This window comes from Eublepharis macularius, chromosome 6 (genome assembly GCF_028583425.1).
Source record: "Eublepharis macularius isolate TG4126 chromosome 6, MPM_Emac_v1.0, whole genome shotgun sequence".
Lineage (NCBI taxonomy): Eukaryota > Metazoa > Chordata > Lepidosauria > Squamata > Eublepharidae > Eublepharis > Eublepharis macularius.
The window spans coordinates 83,639,550-83,657,061 of NC_072795.1; the positions used below are offsets into that span (position 1 = coordinate 83,639,550).

General features: G+C 41.4%; 1 protein-coding gene across 1 annotated transcript; it reads right to left on the minus strand.

Moving 5' to 3' along the window:
* Positions 1–786: 786 nt before the first annotated feature.
* PRDX3 (peroxiredoxin 3) lies at positions 787–11,263 on the minus strand. Its single transcript, XM_054983248.1, has 7 exons — positions 11,136–11,263; positions 10,534–10,669; positions 9,668–9,809; positions 7,975–8,110; positions 5,052–5,155; positions 3,012–3,177; positions 787–1,916 (listed from the first exon to the last, which is right to left on the minus strand). Exons 1-7 carry the CDS (start codon positions 11,175–11,177, stop codon positions 1,863–1,865), a joined length of 780 nt encoding a protein of 259 aa, XP_054839223.1. The 5' UTR covers positions 11,178–11,263; the 3' UTR covers positions 787–1,862.
* Between the last annotated feature and the right edge of the window lie 6,249 nt (positions 11,264–17,512).

The window sequence follows — 17,512 nt, forward strand, 5'->3', positions numbered from 1 at the left end:
ACACTGTGGAATTCTCTCCCTGAGGATATTAAATTGTCTCCCTCTATCACTGTCTTCTATCAGCCAGATGAAAACTTTGATTTGTTTGGCACTCCCTCAGTAACCCTCATTCTTGTTTATGTGCATATATTTGTTTTGTTGAATTTTGGCGGCTGCTACCTTGGGGACCCTGAACTGGGCGGAAAGACAGCATTAAAATGTTTTAACTTTAATATATGTTAGTATTCTGCCCTAGCTGTGACCATTGCTATGGTATACATTATTGCTGAATGTTCATCACATTGCCTTACAACTGCATGGAGAAACCAACACAGAGAAAATGCATGTGTGAACCTCATCAACCGCTGAGGAAGGTCCCTCAGAACTGGCTAATCTGTGGCCTGGTACAATCAATGACCCCACAGAGCCATAGCAGGGTCACGACCTGACAAGCAATTGCACAAAAATGCCAATTATCTCAACCATAAGATGCCTATACATAGATACCATGACTTGTGTGTCTGTAGCATCCCCTCCCCTCCCCATTTTAGGTGACTGTGCAAAGCACCAAAGCCATGCCTTCCATGCTGCATGGGATAATACCTGTTCATACAAACAGTGACTCCAAACAATTCCACAGCCATTTGCCAGGACTGAGGATTGCACAGGCCCTATGAGAGCTAGAAGTGTGCTCTGAAATGAAGCTGAAACTCTCAGGATTAACAAGACCACATTAAGATAACCAGAGGAGCAAACATGCCCAATGACTTCTAGATACAAGAAAAAAATCTGTAGTATATCCCCAAACAGTTTTTAAGCTTTTTATTCATAGTTGCATAGCTTAAGGCAGATGTTCAAAATCATTTTGGAAATAAGCTGTTAATTCACAGACAGATTCATCAATGTATCTTCCACATAATTAAAACAATCCATGGTAACCACGGTTGACAGTACGTATCCAAAGCATCAAAAGTCAGTATCAATCGTAACATTTACTAAGAGCATAAAAGTCACTGTTGAGTAGTACTAACAGCTGAAGTTCTAGTTCACATCCTTATAGTTACTTTATAAAAATAAATGCATTAATCCTTCATTTCCCCCCCACAAGCATTCCATTACATTCAATATCCTGCATATGCTGGCTGACTGTAGATTTCAGAAGACTTTGCTGCTACTCCAGTTCACATGGCTCTACATGAAGTAGGCTACAGAAGAACCACGTGCATATATACACACCCCATTTATAGAATATTTATTGAGTTTGGATCTAGAAGCATGTATCTAAACACAAGTATGTCTCCCCTACACAGGGCAAAAAAGGCGTAGATCAACAGAAGGTAGTAGCCTCATACAGAAAAATACAGGCCGGACAGCAAATCACATATTTCATATAAGGGAATGCAGGGCGCTCAAATCTAACTGTTGAGGGCCTGTGTGAATTGACTCTTAATCTTTCAGCAGAGCAGGAAGATGGTAAATACAAAGTTTATTTGTTAAAGCTGTTTTTGTTTTCTCATATGTTGTTTTCTAGAGCCTAAAGCTAACCAACCAAGAGAAATTTATGTACATTTCTTCCAAGTACGATCCCAAACTATCAATGTGTTCCATACATAAGCATAATTAATCACCAGACAATTATTAAAAAGAAGTCTTTTCTCTTAGTGCTGTTACAAGTTAAAAGACGTAACACTACCACTTAAATGCACCTGGGACAACAGTCACTTATCACTCATTTTATGGTGGGGGATCCTTTAAAATATAGACTTTTCTCTACAACAAGTAATAACAATTTTGCATTTGTATTACAATCCTGGCTGCTCTCTTTGAAAATCCATTTCTGATTTGGGCCAACAATATTCCACTAATCCCTTACCTCCCTTAACTTATTGATGTACTTTTTCAAAATATGCCTTTGAAGCTTCTGGGCTAGGCTTGATCTACAAAACAAAAGGGAAAAAAAGCAATTAGTGATTTTCACCAACCAGCCACAGTAGATAAATGTAGAAACAGAAATACTAAATATTTGTCTGCCTTATTTTTTTACTTAAGAATGTTTTCAGATTAAAAAATTATTTTGGTCAGCATCCTGAGATCTAGTATGGCTCGGGGTTTGTCGTCACTTGCTCAGCAACTTTTTAACTCACTGTCCTGTGTCCCAAGATGCAAGAAAGAGGATTGACTTGTATGAAAACATTAGCAATTGTGGATTTGAAAGGGCTGTGCCATGGCCCTAAATACTCACTGTACTACTGGCCTAGATATTCAACTTTTCAAGTTAATGGGAGTTAGGGAGAGCCTTGTTAAATTGCTATGGATAGGATAGCATATTTCTACTGCCATATTCTGTCTTAAAATACTCCCCCCACCCCCACCCCCACCCCCCGCCACATACACACAACACTCACGTCTCACTGTTCGGTGTAGTGGTTAAGCGCGCAGGACACTAATCTGGATTAACTGGGTTTGATTCCCCACTCCTCCACTGGGTGACCTTGGGCTAGCCATAGCTCTCTGGAGCTCTCTCAGCCACACCCACCTCACAGGGTGATTATTGTTATGGGGATAATGATAACGTACTTTGTAAACCGCTCTGAGGGGGTGGGTTAAGTTGTCCTGAAGGGCAGTATATAAATCGAATATTGTTATGATTATTATTACTAGCGTAACATGATGAATTGTGTTATTTTAGTGCCACTGTACCTAATCCTACCCAATCAACAGGAAACCCAGTCCCTTGTAAATCATGTGGGGTGTCATTCCATTATTAGTTAAGATAGGAGTAGGTGGATGTCTCCCACTGATCAGACCTAGAGTGAGCAACATGCAAGCAGAGAACTCAGTCTACTCTTTAGGGAGTCCAAAGTACCTGAGCTTATCATCAGATTCCTGAAGTTTTACCGCCAGTTTTATATTGCAGGAAACCCAGGAGGGGGAAAAACCCTCTCTCTCTCTCTCTCTCTCTCTCTCATTGTGAAGATGGGATGCTTACAACATTTGCATTTAGGAATACCGTATTAGGTTTAGCAACTCACCGTGGGGGAGTTTGGAGTCCAGTTTGCTGGGCAGACTTCTCCATGTGTTTCTACATACTGGAACGCCTTCACCAAGCGAAGTGTTTCTTCTACACTACGACCAACTGGAAGGTCATTGATGCTCAAATGCTTGATAATTCCATTGGGATCAATGATAAAAAGACCCCTTTAGAGAAATAAAACAATATATAGGTTTAAGAAGTTTGATATGCAAGACTACTACTAATTGTTGCTGGGAACCTCCTCCCAGAACCTGAACATGGACTTTATATATGAACTGTGCACAACTTGGCACTGAGGCCAATCCCCTGCAAGAGAAGGAACTTCATGGGACTGGCAGGGCAGCCCCTAGTCAGTGCCCACAAGCAACCCTTCCTGGGACTATTCTGGAGTAGCCACCCAGATCAACGTGCCTGCTTGCCAAGACGCCAGCCACCACTGAGATCCTTACAGCAACTGGGACCAGTAGAGAGACAGAGAGAAGCCATGTTACAGAAACGGTTAAAAAAGGAAAACAAAAAGAACAACTATTTTCCTGTGGAAGTCATGATATGCCAGCGCTCTCGTCAAACTGCTTCCCAGATGTGCCTCTTGATATACAGATGACAGGGACAAAGACCGTGAAGCAAGGCGCCTCCAGACTCTGTTAATCCCACATCAAGATAATCATTTCCACCCATCAAGCCTGGGGCTATCATAAAAATCAAGCACTCCCCATCCGCTCTTGCTCTCTGCCCTTCTGTTATTCTTGAGGTGTCACAAATACAAACATTAGATTCCCAAAGTGTCCATCCCCGATTTCCTTTGTCCCACTAAAGTGGTGCATTATTTACTTTTGTTAAATTTCCTGAGAACTATTTGACAGGGCATGAAACCCACCCCGGGTCTTGCGCAGGGACAGAAATTGGCTATTTAAGGCTCGAACCCCTCCAGTGCGCACACCTACCCCATTCCCACCTAGTGCAATGCAGGCCACTACACTAGACATTCTGCTCCTTGCTGCTGGATCTCCGCTTCTCATAGGACAGGTGCGTATCACCCATCAATGATAATCCTGCTAATGCAACCATCTCTATATTCTTTCCACCCTTTTATTTCCTTGCCTTGCATTGAATGTGTGTATGATTCTTAGACCCAGTAAGATTGAAGAGTTCTTAAGTAAAAGTCTTGATTCATTTTAAGTATCAGTCTCCTCTTTTATTGTGCGTGTTCCGGAAACTCTGACCCTGGTATACACAGGTTATGATTCAAAAAATACACGCCAATTGCCTATTAATTCCCCATCTTTGAGGCAGTTTGGGTAATATCCCAGCAGTCCCCTTGCAGTTTAAAATTCATTATGGCTGCATACATTTATTCCCTCTTTATCAGATGGCAGTTCTAGAGTAATGGAACTTAGATGTCACAGGAATATAGGGGTATATTGTCCCCTGTATTTTAAATCATTTGGTTTCTTTTTAATTGGTTTTTGTAAAGCTACCTCAAAAGTCTTCAAAAGGATATGGATGCAGTACATCTGATCAACATCACAATTCAGCACCAAACGTTCTTTACTCTATAGCAATACATGATGCTGTAGGGGGAAAGAGACCCTTGACGTTATTTATAGTCTGCCTTTCTCACTGAGACTCTAGATGGATTACAGAGTGTAAGTCAAACACAATCAACATCATTAAAAAGTTACGCAATATACCAAATGAACACAATCTGTGGCAAAGACCAGTTTTTAATGCATTCTCACTGTTATGAGACCACAGTAAATTGTAATTGCAACTTTTTAAAAAGGAGGTTCTTAGTGCTGAAACAGTGAACAGATTTGCAGTGTCTTACCTTCTCGCCACATATATTCTCCATATAAAAACATTCTGCACAAACAAGGCTAGCATGCTTCATTAGTGTTCATCAATAGCATGCTTCAGCTCTTACTTACACTTGTAAGACTATTTTAGTGTTCAAACTTTTGGCAGGTTGAAATGAGCAATACAAGCACCAAGAACTTTTAGAACCATCCTATGGAAATAGTGAAGAGTAAGCTCTCACCTTAATGCAAGACCAGATGCTTCCAAGAGTACACCATAATCTCGAGCAATTTGCTTTGTTAAATCTGATAGAAGAGAGATATTCATATGGCCCAATCCACCATTCTAGTGAAAAACAGAGGGGGGGGGGCGATTTTAGGATTAAATCCTGGCTGTTTTTCCTTCCTGTTTTTATAAACATCTGAGTACTGGGGTCTTTTAAAAAATCATCTTAAAAAGATACAATTCCTAAATCTATATAAGGGTCTTAAAAAGGAGGAAAAGCTAAAAAAGGAAACAGAACGGCTAAGTTAGTTAAGAATCTACAATGAAATGGCTTGGAAGATGTTATCTAGTTTGGAAAAACAGAAGCAATATCCAGGAACGTCAGTATTAAAGACTAACAGTGCCACCCTAAACAGAGTTACAAATACACACGCATGCACACATACATTAAATCTCCTTAGGTTGGCACCACAGATGTTATAAGGACTCTTTTACAAATTACATTTGATTGAGATTCACCAGTTTGTGTGTTTCATAAAATTCCTAATTTAAGTAGAGGTTACTGCACACAAGACAACATTTAACAAATTGTGACATTTTCATTATTAGTTGGTTCCCATTATATGCATAAAGGCAGTTCTAAATCTTTCCAACAAATTTAAAATGGTCAATTAACCAAATTAAATGCTTCATTATATCATGACTTGCATGTTTTATTAACTGCAAAAGGAATCTTATATTGCTCGATACTTAAATTTACCCAGATTATCTCCTAATAAATAAGGCTGAAGTTAAAATCCTAATCTAAACCAAACTATGAATATTGGCTGTGTGATTATAACATTCTAACGTAAAATGCATGCAAGTCATTTCAACTCATGGGAACCCTATGAATTAATGACTTCCAAGACTTCCTGGCTCAGGTCTTGCAAACTGAAGACCGTGGCTTCCTTTATGGAGTCAATCCATCTCATGTGGAGTCTTCCTCTTTTCCTACTGCTGTCTACCTTTCCTGGCATTATTGTCTTTGTCTTTTCCAGTGGGAACTGTCTTCTCATAATGTGACCACAATATAATAGCCCCAATTTCATCATTTTTGCTTCTAGGGAGAATTCAGGCTTGATTTTATCTAGAACCCCTTTATTTGTCTTCTTGGCTGTCCATAGTATTCATAAAACTCTTCTCCAGCACCACATTTCAAATTTTCTTCCACTCAGCTTTCTTCATCGTCCACCTTTCAAGCCCATACATAGTAACGGGGAATGCCGTAATATGAATGGCTCTGGTCTCATGTAAAGCTCTTTTCTAGTTCTTTTATGACTGCCTTTTCAAGTCTTAATCTACTTCTGATTTGGGGGTGCAGTCTGTCTTTTAGCTAATGATTGAGCCAAGGAATAGAAAATAGTTTAATTTCTTCACTGTCAACCGAAAATTGCGTAATTTCTCTGTAGTCATTACTTTTTCTTTTTGATGTTTAGCTGTAATCTTGCTTTGGCACTTAACCTTAATCAGTAGTTAAAATAAAGTTCTCGTCTGTTTTTACTATATCAGCAATACCAACTAAATGGGTAAGGTTTCAACCATATGCATTTGGATTTCAAGACTGAAATGCTGCTACTAACTATACATGTGTAAATGTGCTAGCCTGCTTTCACATTGCAACGGTGCAGCTCTAGTTATTAGTACAGGCATCTGCCTTTATTGAATTTCACAACATCTCCACAGCCAGGAAGACAAACTACCTATCCTTGAAACAAGGCTGTTGAGTTTCATTAGCCTTCATGGACTATTTTAGGGCCTGTTTCTGGGTGACCTTGGGTATTCACATGCAAGTGCTTTCAGGGATGCATAAATTTATCCACACTGGCTTCAAGGACATTAGACACAAAAATGCCATAAAACTATTTACAGCTGCACATATCCATCAAATCGGATCCACTCCCAATTTACTCTAAAACAAGCATCATTCTACACTGTTTCTGTGTTATTTTGGAATCTGTAATTGGATCCATACCCTGGAAACTTACAGGATATGCTGCTTCTGTCCCAAGAATGGATGTAAGCAATTATTCTTAAACTTGAATAACAATATTTGATTTATTCTACAGCAAATATTCCCTAGATATATAGAAGAGGAAACAACATGGTCCAGCTGGTTCAAGCCCTCCATATTATTCCAGAGGAAAGAGGACAATTGGCAATACTGTTATAAGAGATACTTATTTTCTTCTCCACAACGACATCAGACCAAAAATACTTGTCTAAGGACTCTTGGTCTCTTGTCTAAGGGTTCTGAACTGGACTCTTAGACTCTTGTCTAAGGACTCTGAAATTACTGGAATAATTATCTTCTATAGTCTTTAACAGTTTATTGTTCTCCAACTCCAAAAGTCTGTTCTCCAACTCCTCAAAATTTTTGCTTGTGCTTAGTAGCAAAACACACATCCCCCTGAAGTCAGAAGCAAAACCAGCCCCAGTGATTGTTTAAAAGCTCTGGGTTATCCCACTGGCATGTTTTATCCAGGCTTCCACTTTGAGATCACCAGCAGGGTTCCTATTAGTGTGCCTCTTACAACTTTTTTAACATTAACACTTCCTTTGGTTGATTCTGTACCATTCAAAAACTCAGCTTCTGATTTACAAATTGCATTCTACCCCCAAGGCTATTGAGAGTGGTTCAGATCATGATACCGATCTCTTAAAGTTATACCATAAAGTTTCTTTTAATTCAAGAGATTGTGCTTATCATACTAAGAAACTTCAAGAAGAGGGTACATTCTGCAGTCCCTAAACAGGAGCACTACTCTGATACTGACGTTCTGGGCCTTTCCAAATTGTGGAAGAGATTATGCTATATTATGCCCCCCCCTCCCTTCCAGTGAAAGCCCTAAGTGAAAAAGGGGAAGGTGCTAAGAAGCAGCAAAGAGTTCAATTTGTACCTTTCGCGGTGTATTTATCCAGGCAAGGTGGCAAAAGTGAGAATCCACTGATACAGCAACAACTTCACAATTCACATCATGGAATTCATTAGCTTTGTCACTGAAAGCAATAATTTCTGTCGGGCATACGAAGGTGCTAACAGAAAGAAATAGTACAACCAGAATGTAAGGAGGAATCAGTCAGCCCTAATTTAAAAAGGCATACTTTTGCACTGCATATTCAAATGGAAAATGAGAAAAAAATATTTGCTTATCTGCAATAGACAGCATTCACAAAGTATTTAGAAACCTTTCAGATTCCACATTTAGTACAAAGATCAGAATTGCAACATTGTCAGGAAAACATGTTTTTCAATCAGCTCTGAAGAGAAACTGCTGGACAGATGATGAATGCCTCTCTAGCTCTGTGCAGATGGTAATCTAGATTTATCTAAGGCTAGATTATTATTGTGTCTGCTAAATCCTGGCATTTTTAAAGAACCTCTAATGGTCTGAAGAAAATAGAAGCCTGCACTTCTTAGAGAACTATCAAGATCCACCTATCACCTCTCTTCTTCCTATTCCTAAAAAAAATTCCTTTTTTTTGTTAAGAGCAGATCACAACAGAAGTATAAAGAGATGAAAGAGAGTGGTTTCTCTACAGCAGGATCTTAAGGGTGGAAATGTGTTGGGATCTGGTAGACCTGCTGCCATGTATCCAACCACACAAAGTTTACACAGCATGACCACATGGTAGTTGAGGAACTACATTCCATAGCCTCAAACATTATGGATTTACAAAACACAAAACTATGTAAACACACAGATATAGTAAACTCTGCTGGCACTAAACTTGCATGAAGGTGTTACCTGTGTGTTAGTCATCCTTTAGCACATTTCCAACAGTGCAGTCGTAAGCTGATTTCCACCCTTCTAGCCCATTGAAAAAACAGTGTAATTCTAAATTACTATGACACTGCAATTTAGTTACAGGACATTGTCCACTTTAGTAAGATGGGCAATGAAAACTAGGCATAGCAAGTTGCCACCAAGGTGTCCACAATGTAAACTGCTACTTGCCAAAGGTTTACAGGCAAAAACATAATCAAGACATTGCTTATAGTGGAAGGCAAGAACTGGCAGTAATCTCACTACTACCTTTTTGGAAATGTGCTTACCGGTACACTTCTGTAAAAATTATGGATTCTATTCTAAATCATGATTGCTATTTTTACTATAGTTTGTTGTACTTCTTTTGTATTACCAGGCATTCTCTGAAGATCTGAATGTTTTCTAACTCATTCATTAAAATTACTGGATCTGGGTAGAAGTATCAGTTCCACCTCACTGAAATGCTTTCAAGGATAGCAGGAAAGCCCTACGGAGGTATATTGTTCTCCCTATAACTTGGTTAGGTTTCCTAATAGCCTACCAGTTTATGCCATGCTCTCTTATTTCAATGTACCTCAACTAAACCTCTATTTTTTTAGAGCCAAGCCTCCACACACCTTGTCCAAATTAGACATTAATGTAAGAACACCACCACTTCCAACTTAGATCTTATCACACTCTACACAAGGAAACACCCGCAGCTCCGTAAAAGGCAGGCAAGAATGACAGTAGAGAAAAGTTAAGTTTTCTGTAGATAAAAGGACAGTGAGCTATATTACTTGCAGGCTTCATCTGTTTAAAAGAGATAAATGTAGTTACTTACAAATCCAAAGGGTAGAAGAACAGGACCAGATACTTCCCTTTAAAATCATCTAAACTTAGTTCTTTGAACTCTCCGTTAACCACAGCTGTGCCTTTAAAATAAGGAGCATGCTGGGTGACAGCAGGAACAAACCTTGAAGAACCTGAGAAAAGTTTAACAGAAAGGGATATGAGCATTGTGGTTCCTTAAGAAGTTATACTTAAAATATACCAGCCATTTCTGCCTCAAAGCAAAAGCAATACAGACAACATGCAATTAGCAACCTTGTCAAAGAATGACCCACCTTAGGGCACAAACAAGTGAACAGCTAGGATTCATGACTCACTGGGAACGTCCAGTGTTTCTGACTTTATTCCGCTTTTATTCAGTTCAAAACGACAATCCAGTTAAAGAAGTAACTTGACAAGTAGAAACAGCATTTTAAATAATTTTTTTAATAAGCACAAAAGAAAACCACAGGGAGTTCACTTAGAGTACATGCGCACACCACTGCAGTCTGCAGTTCTGACCTATCACCTAGGCTGTGTGTATCTATGCTTCTGATAACACTACCATGCAAATGGGGGCATGCCTTACTGGTGGTCAGGGAGGCTGCATGTCTTGTCCAGGTCAGAATCAGTTGAGCAATGCAGACACACACGTGCACACTTAATTTAGGTTGCTTAGAGGAAGAGTTTGGATTTTCTTTTTAAAGCAGAGCGCACAGGGCCCTGCCTATACTCCATTGTACGGTAGGCCAAAACCGAAATAAGCTGTAAAGAAAGGTCCATTTGGAATTTCCTTTCGAAAGTGAAACACAGCGAGCGCAGGAAGGCGAGTGCGAACAAATGTTCAACCGGCGTTACCCCGCACCAACGCGCACTCACTAGTACTGAAGTGAAGCCGAAGGAAAGGCGGCGTTGCGGGAGCTTCAGCCTTCTTCCAGGCCGCCGGTGCAACGACCTGAAGAGCCCTTCCGGCAGCCGCGCACGCCCTCCATGGAAAGGCACCAGGTCGACCGAGCTGTAAGGGGGGGGGGAGAAGAAGGCAGAGATTTACCGGGACTTCACCCAGCAAGGGAGCCCACAGCCTGCTGCAAACCAGCCAAGGCTGCCCCAGCACACCCCTTGTCGAGCTGCCCCCAAAGTGCCGCGAGAAGCTCCTCGCCGCCCCCAAAGGAAGGTGCAGAAGACGCCCCGGGGGCAACAGGGCGAGCCGCTTCCGAGGAGGGAGGAAGCGAAAGGAACGCGGCCCGGGCTCCCACTGCAAGGGGAAGAAAGCGCGTGCTTTTTCGGGCAAGCGCTCCCGGTCTGGTCCTCGTGTCCCAGCCGGGGCAGGCTGCGCATAGATGCCGTTGCACGGGAGGCCAGGCCGAGCAGGCTGCCGAAACGGGCACCCGAAGTCTGGAGGCGTCGCTCGGCCTGCAGCAACGAGAGCCGGAGGTCGCTTCCCCGGGCCAGCTGGCCACGCCGACGGAGCCCGCGCTTACCAAGGGTTTCAGTGACCTTCCCAGCGTGCCGACAGCAGCCATCTTCGGCTCTTGAAACTGACGAGGAAAGGAAGTTGAACGGCCGCCGCAGGCCTGGCAGATGGAGGGGCGGGCCACGAAACTATCGCTCTGGGCTGCGCGGTTTTGACCGACAGAAGCGTTACAAAGCGACACGCCCCTTCTTGGAGGGCTGTCCCGACAATAAAAGGTCCGGAGACCGTTTGCAATCTCTAATCCTGGGAGAATCGGCTTTACTGACGCTTGTTTGTTTGTTTGCTGCAGAGAAAGCGATAAATACACAACCTAACATATATTATTCTGACCTATTAACTTCACCAGCATAGACGACCACGGCCCCAAGAAGTTAATCGTTTTCAAGTGGTTCAAAACAATTTTGCTAATCGCCAGAGACTGCAATAAATTAAGATGCCAGCTGTGCTCCCATATTCACTCCAAGGACCCAATCACTGGACCTAACAGAACCAGCTATACCATCTCAGTTCATTCACTTGTTCATCTTCCAAGATTATGTATGCCATCAAGGGTCAGCAATGCCCTTCCTCGCTCTCTGACACACAAGTCAGTCCCTTTGCAAAAGAATAAACTGACATAAATCTGATATAAAAGATAACATTCAAAAACCAGTTGGAGAACATTTTAATCTGCTAGAACATTCCAGGACTGACCTAAGAGTAGCAGTTCTCAAGCAGAGAAACTTAGAAGGAAAATTACAATGCAAGATTGCTGAAACAGTTTTATTTGTAAATTTGGAAGAATGGATCCCTCCGGGATGAACTGCAACATAGGATTCTTCTCACATTACAGATGCTAATTTTCTGCACTTCGCACTTCTGCTCTATCAAGCTCATTACAACACTTTCAGCACTTTCTGACACTCTGATTTACAATACCTCTTCCATCCTCTACCTGAATTATAAATCCAGAGGAGTTAGCCATGTTAGTCTGTAGTTGCAAAATAGTAAAAAATCGAGTAGCATCTTTAAGACTAATCAACTTTATTGAGGCATAAGCTTTCAAGAACGACAGCTCTCTTCGTCAGCATCTGACGAAGAGAACTCTGTTTCTCAAAAGCTTATGCTTCAATAAAGTTGGTTAGTCTTAAACAGGGCTTTTTTTCTAGGAAAAGAGGTGGTGGAACTCAGTGGGCTGCCCTCAGAGAAAATGGTCACATAGCTAGTGGCCCCGCCCCCTGATCTCCAGACGAGGGGAGTTTAGATTTCCCTCCGCACTGCTGTGGTGCGGAGGGAAATCTAAACTCCCCTCTGTCTGGAGATCAGGGGGCGGGGCCACCAGCCACGTGATCATTTTCAAGAGGTTCCGGAACTCCGTTCCCCCGCGTTCCTGCTGAAAAAAAGCCCTGGAAAGATGCTACTGGACTTTTTACTGAATTAGAAAGACTGCTTCCTTTTTCCACTTCTCATATCTGATGAAGAGAGCTTTGATTCTCAAAAAGCTATACTTTGAAAATATGCAGACCAACACAGCTATCCACATAAAATTAACATAGTTCACTAAAGGCCCACAAGAGAAAACACTGTGATCACTTTTTGTGTAACGATTAACCTTGTTGCACACTTGAATAATAACATTCAAAATCATGTTCAACTTTATGCATCATTTTCATTGCTACTCTTTTATAATTAATGTTAAAACACAAAAAGAGAATAATTGTGGCAATTCCCATTAGTTTGAATGTCTGCACATACTGCTCCAAAGAACACTTTTTGTTAAAGTCGCCCCACTCTGTTATGTGTGCCAAGGAAGTATGAACAGAATTCTTGTCAAGTTGCCAACTGCTTGCAAGGCACAAATCTGGCAAAAGGTGGGATGGCAGAGGCTGGCCTAGGGCCCATCCATACTGGTGAGTGGAGGGTGGAGGCTAGGATCCCAGCCTCCATCCCCCTGCCACCACTCACCTCGCCACTGGGGGGAAAAGGTGTGGGGAACGGGCCCAGGAGGCAAAATACTTCCCAAGTAGGTCCACAGCATGTGCAATCTTGGCAGGGTAAAATGACATCACTTCCAGGAGTAACATCATCACGCTGGCTGCAGGAATGCTCCCACATTTTGCTTGGAGGTTTTTCTGACATCCACTAAGAGTTTTTAGAAAGTGGGTTGGTCCAGGAGGGTTTTTTGCCCAGCAAGTTTTCTGATTGGCTATTGGAGATTTGATTGGTGCTGTGGATTTTTAAAAATTTTGCTTTGGAAGCATATGCCCCCACATCACAAGGGCTTTTATCATGTAACTGAAGATAATCTATGGTAGCCATTTAGTGACTGACTCCACCTCCGGTAGCAGCTGTTGTGTGCTGGCTCCACCTCTTGTGGCAGCCTTTTTGAGGCTGCTCACCATGCTGTATCTGAATTCCAAATGTGCCCTGGTCTAAGGAACACTAGCATTCCACATACTTGCAAGTAGTTGCCAGCCTCCAGGTAGTGGCTGGAGATCTCCTGGAATTACAGCTGGTCTCCAGGCCACAGAGATCAGTTCACCTGGAGAAAATGGCTACTTTCGGGGGTGGACTCTATGGAATTATGCCATGCCAAGGTCCTTTTCCTCCACAAACCCCACTTTCTCCAGGTTTCTCCGGGTTTCACCCCCCCCCCCAGATCTCCAGGAATTTCCCAACTTGGAGCTGGCAACCCTACTTGCAAGCCTCACCAGACAAAATGTTTTGAGTTGTTTCCCAGGATGTGTTCTAAATATTTAATTCCTTAAATACCTTAACTATAGTGATTTCACATTCTTGAGTCAGATGACCTTTTAGTTCTTGTTTAAAATACTGATCTTAAAAATATTACTACAAAATAAACTCTTGATGGAGTTGCACCTTTCTATTGAAACTGATGGTTTTAGAAAAGTAATTCTGATTAGGATTGCACTGTAAGGAAGTCAATCTATGCAGGTTTATTCGATAGGGCTTTCTCCCAGGAAAGGACTCTTAGGACAGCAGCCTAAATTAATTTCCCCTCAAAAGTAAGAGAGGTGCTTGGCCAGCAGCTATATGCTGGTTATTACTATTTACCACTGAACAGAGTAGGAACTGGGCACCATCAGACATTGCCTGGGCAGGCACTTAGCAGCTGTAGGCAGAGTTTAAGGCACAAGCTTCACCCACTACTTCCATTTCACAATACCTTCTTTAGTAATAAAGGTATTGGCTCGCCTGCCTAGTTTTCAAGCATTATATTTGCTAAGCAGGGATGGATTAATGGTTAGCAATTATGTGGGAGTTTCTTGAGGGAAGGGATTCTAATCTTGCCCTCATTGTCTGTGCTCACTTCCTTAAATGTTTCCTTTCTTCCAATGCTGTTTGCACAATACAACACTGCAGAGTGGCAACCACTTATTGTGAGGATGGAAGTTAAAAATGCTGGCAGTCACAAAGAGCAAAATAACTCTTGAGGTAGGTTTTTAGGATATTTGTTCAGAAGGAATACATCTGAAGGAGGAAGGTTCTTCTCTGTATAGATGCTAGTTATCCCCTTTGGATATAAACTACGGCAGAGAAAATGAAAGGCATGTGTCGGAGACATGGAACTGTGAACATAATGGCTGGGCAACAAGGAACCAACCGATGTCCTTCCATCCAACCATCTTACAGCATAATTTAAAAAAATATTTTACCAGTACACAGCACAATTTCCTTACTCTAATTTTTAATCAAATACCACTGAAGCAGGCGTCTACCCTAACAAAATGTGAATCTACTTGCAATCTGAGAACCAGTCAGTCCTGCACTGGACCCTAAATCTCAGTGATTCATATTATATAAAAATTCTTCGGACAGAGACAAATGGGGCAGATTCAGTGGCAAAGGCAAGATGGCCAGGAAATAAATATACCAAGTCCATCTGGGATCAATGGTGCTCACCCACAGACGTAAAAGCTTTCCTTTTTTTCCATGCAACCAATTGCTAAACTGATCTTCTGTGTTGCTGGTGAAGGAAATCTTACCATGATTCTGCGCCTGATCAGAAATCCAGGTTAAGAGACACATGTCTCTTTATCTTTTAGCAAAGCAATATAGACAACTAGGTGATAAATTAATACTTGATAAATTATCTCCTATATACACCAAAAGTTGAAGGGCTAGATCAGTAGTTTTCAAAGTTTGCTCTGGGGAGCACCGGGGTTTCTTGGAGACATACCTCCAGAACAATGTTCCTTACTAAGATGAGTCGCTGAAAACAACCTCCTCCAAAAGGCAGTTTACACGACACTACCAATTTTCTCTGCAAGGTGCTATCCCAAAGAGTACAAGGTGATTTAAGGCCCAGGAGGCCCAGCCAGTATTCTGTGCAAACAGTATCCCAGAATTGTCTGTAACGCTGCTGATATTCTGCAGCAGATGTGAATGAGTTCTTCAGACTAGTTACAGTAAAAAATATTAAAGAAAAAACTGTTGTTTTTGTATTATTTATGTGGGACTAGTAAGACAACTAGTAACAACCAAGTTTTTTTCTTTAATATCCAGGGTATCCAGATTTAAACAACTTCAGAAAAGCAGTTCATTTAACTTGATCACTTTCCTCTGATTTATCGGATATCAAGTTGTCTGCTGTCTTTAAAAGTCCATGTTCCCTCACAAAGATACATTCCTCCCCAGTCTGTTCATTCTGTCTACCTAGTGTTGGGGGATAAACAACAAAGATTAGAAAGGTTTTGAAAGGGCAGGGACAACTGCTGACCTTTCCCCCCTCCTCAGCCCGTTTTAAACTGTGTGTCTGGAAACAATTTGAAATTTTTGAATTGCTAGTAGAATACTTGGGCAATGGCTGCTTTAAATTAAGTAATAACTTCACAAGGGAATTTGGAAATAGGTGATGTGAGGCTTTCATGTCAATGTTACACCCACATTTGAACAACTATAACATGCTAAGCATGAGAGGCTGGCATGTTTTAAAGAAGACACATTGCCCTACTGCGATTGCTAGGTGGCAGCAGATTCTTTCCATAGACACAGAGAATTCGCAAGCATTCTGTGGTACGCAGACTGCTTGCCAGATGTTTTGTATGCCAGCATCCCCCTAGCCTGCTGTTATGACACATCCTGGAATGTTGATTCAATTCTCCAGTTTGTAGAACCATAGCCTCACTGCCATCATCCCAGTTAATTGACAGACGGCAAACTGTTAATCATTTTGAGGGGCATTATTAAAAATACATAATGAGCTGAAGGATGCTAGCTAAATTTGCAGATTTTGTTCAGCCAAGTAAACTCACATAAAACTGTTTTCTTAAACATTGACATGCACATGGCTGACCACAATGGCTAGATATATAATTGCACTTCAGCAGTGTAATGTGGTTTGCAGCCTTTCATATGACAGCAGCAGGAATACATTTTGAAACCTTGCTGATGTGATCATTGGTTCTTGAGTGTCCCCTCATTACCCTTCAGTTTGGAAAACATCTATAAACAAATACAGCATTTGCCGATTTAGTAAATAAAAGTAGGCTTTTCCTACCAATTTCCCTCCTTTTTCAAAATAAGGTATGTGGATGTAAGAAAATTTAATTTGTTTGTAATGGAAGATGAGCTTCTGGGTTTTGACAAATATTTTGTGCTGCACTGATGTGTTTGGAAGTCTCTACACAGCCTACAAGCCGTTGGACCCTCTATCCCTCTAGTAAGTGGCTGAGACAGTTAAATAAAGAGAGCATTAGGGGAAACAGCTTCTTGGGAGCCTTTTCCCCTGAAAACAATCCTTACAAAGGTGTTGTTTTTGGTTACTTCTGGGCTAGAAATTCTGTCTTCTGAATGCGAATTTTTAGTGTGAAGACAGGAGATGGTCTGTTGCTGCAGTGCTCACAGCTGCAGACCTCCAAGCCCACTCAGTCGGTGACTCATCAGCTGCAACAGCTCATAACACAGCCCTCCATTTACCCGTCCTCTTTTCTTATTACAGCAAGGCGAAATCTCAGCTTTTGGATTGAAAAACGTCTCCACATTTCATTCACAACCCACCCACCCCCAAAAGATGGCAGCTGGACTTTCCTCTGCCATTCCATTCCTAAACCAATCATAAGTTGTTTTATGGAGTGTTCCTGCTGAGCTGTAAAATAAAAATTACCTTCCTTCTTAAAAAAGATCGTAAAGCAATCCCCCCCCATTTCTAATTCTCTATACATTTATTGCAGGCTTAATTTCCATCCTCCTCAGTGGGGAAGGGAGAATGAAATCTACATTGAGGATGATGGATTTTAAAAGTTCTCCTCTATAAAACCATACTGTGCATTTTAGACACTGGCATTCTGCCTTCACAATGAGTTCTCAACATAGAATTAAACCAGATGTACACATCAGTACTGGAAGTAATCTGCAATGGGACCTACTTCTGGATAAATATAT

What these genes read in the sequence shown, in the direction of transcription:
- PRDX3 (XM_054983248.1), bottom strand. Translation starts at nt 11,177, where the DNA reads ATGGCTGCTGTCGGCACGCTGGGAAGGTCACTGAAACCCTTG. An exon ending in GAAGGTCACTGAAACCCTTG is followed by an intron (nt 10,670 to 11,135) that starts GTAAGCGCGGGC and finishes CCCCCCTTACAG; the next exon opens with CTCGGTCGACCTGGTGCCTT. An exon ending in GGACTCCAAACTCCCCCACG is followed by an intron (nt 1,917 to 3,011) that starts GTGAGTTGCTAA and finishes TTTGTTTTGTAG; the next exon opens with ATCAAGCCTAGCCCAGAAGC.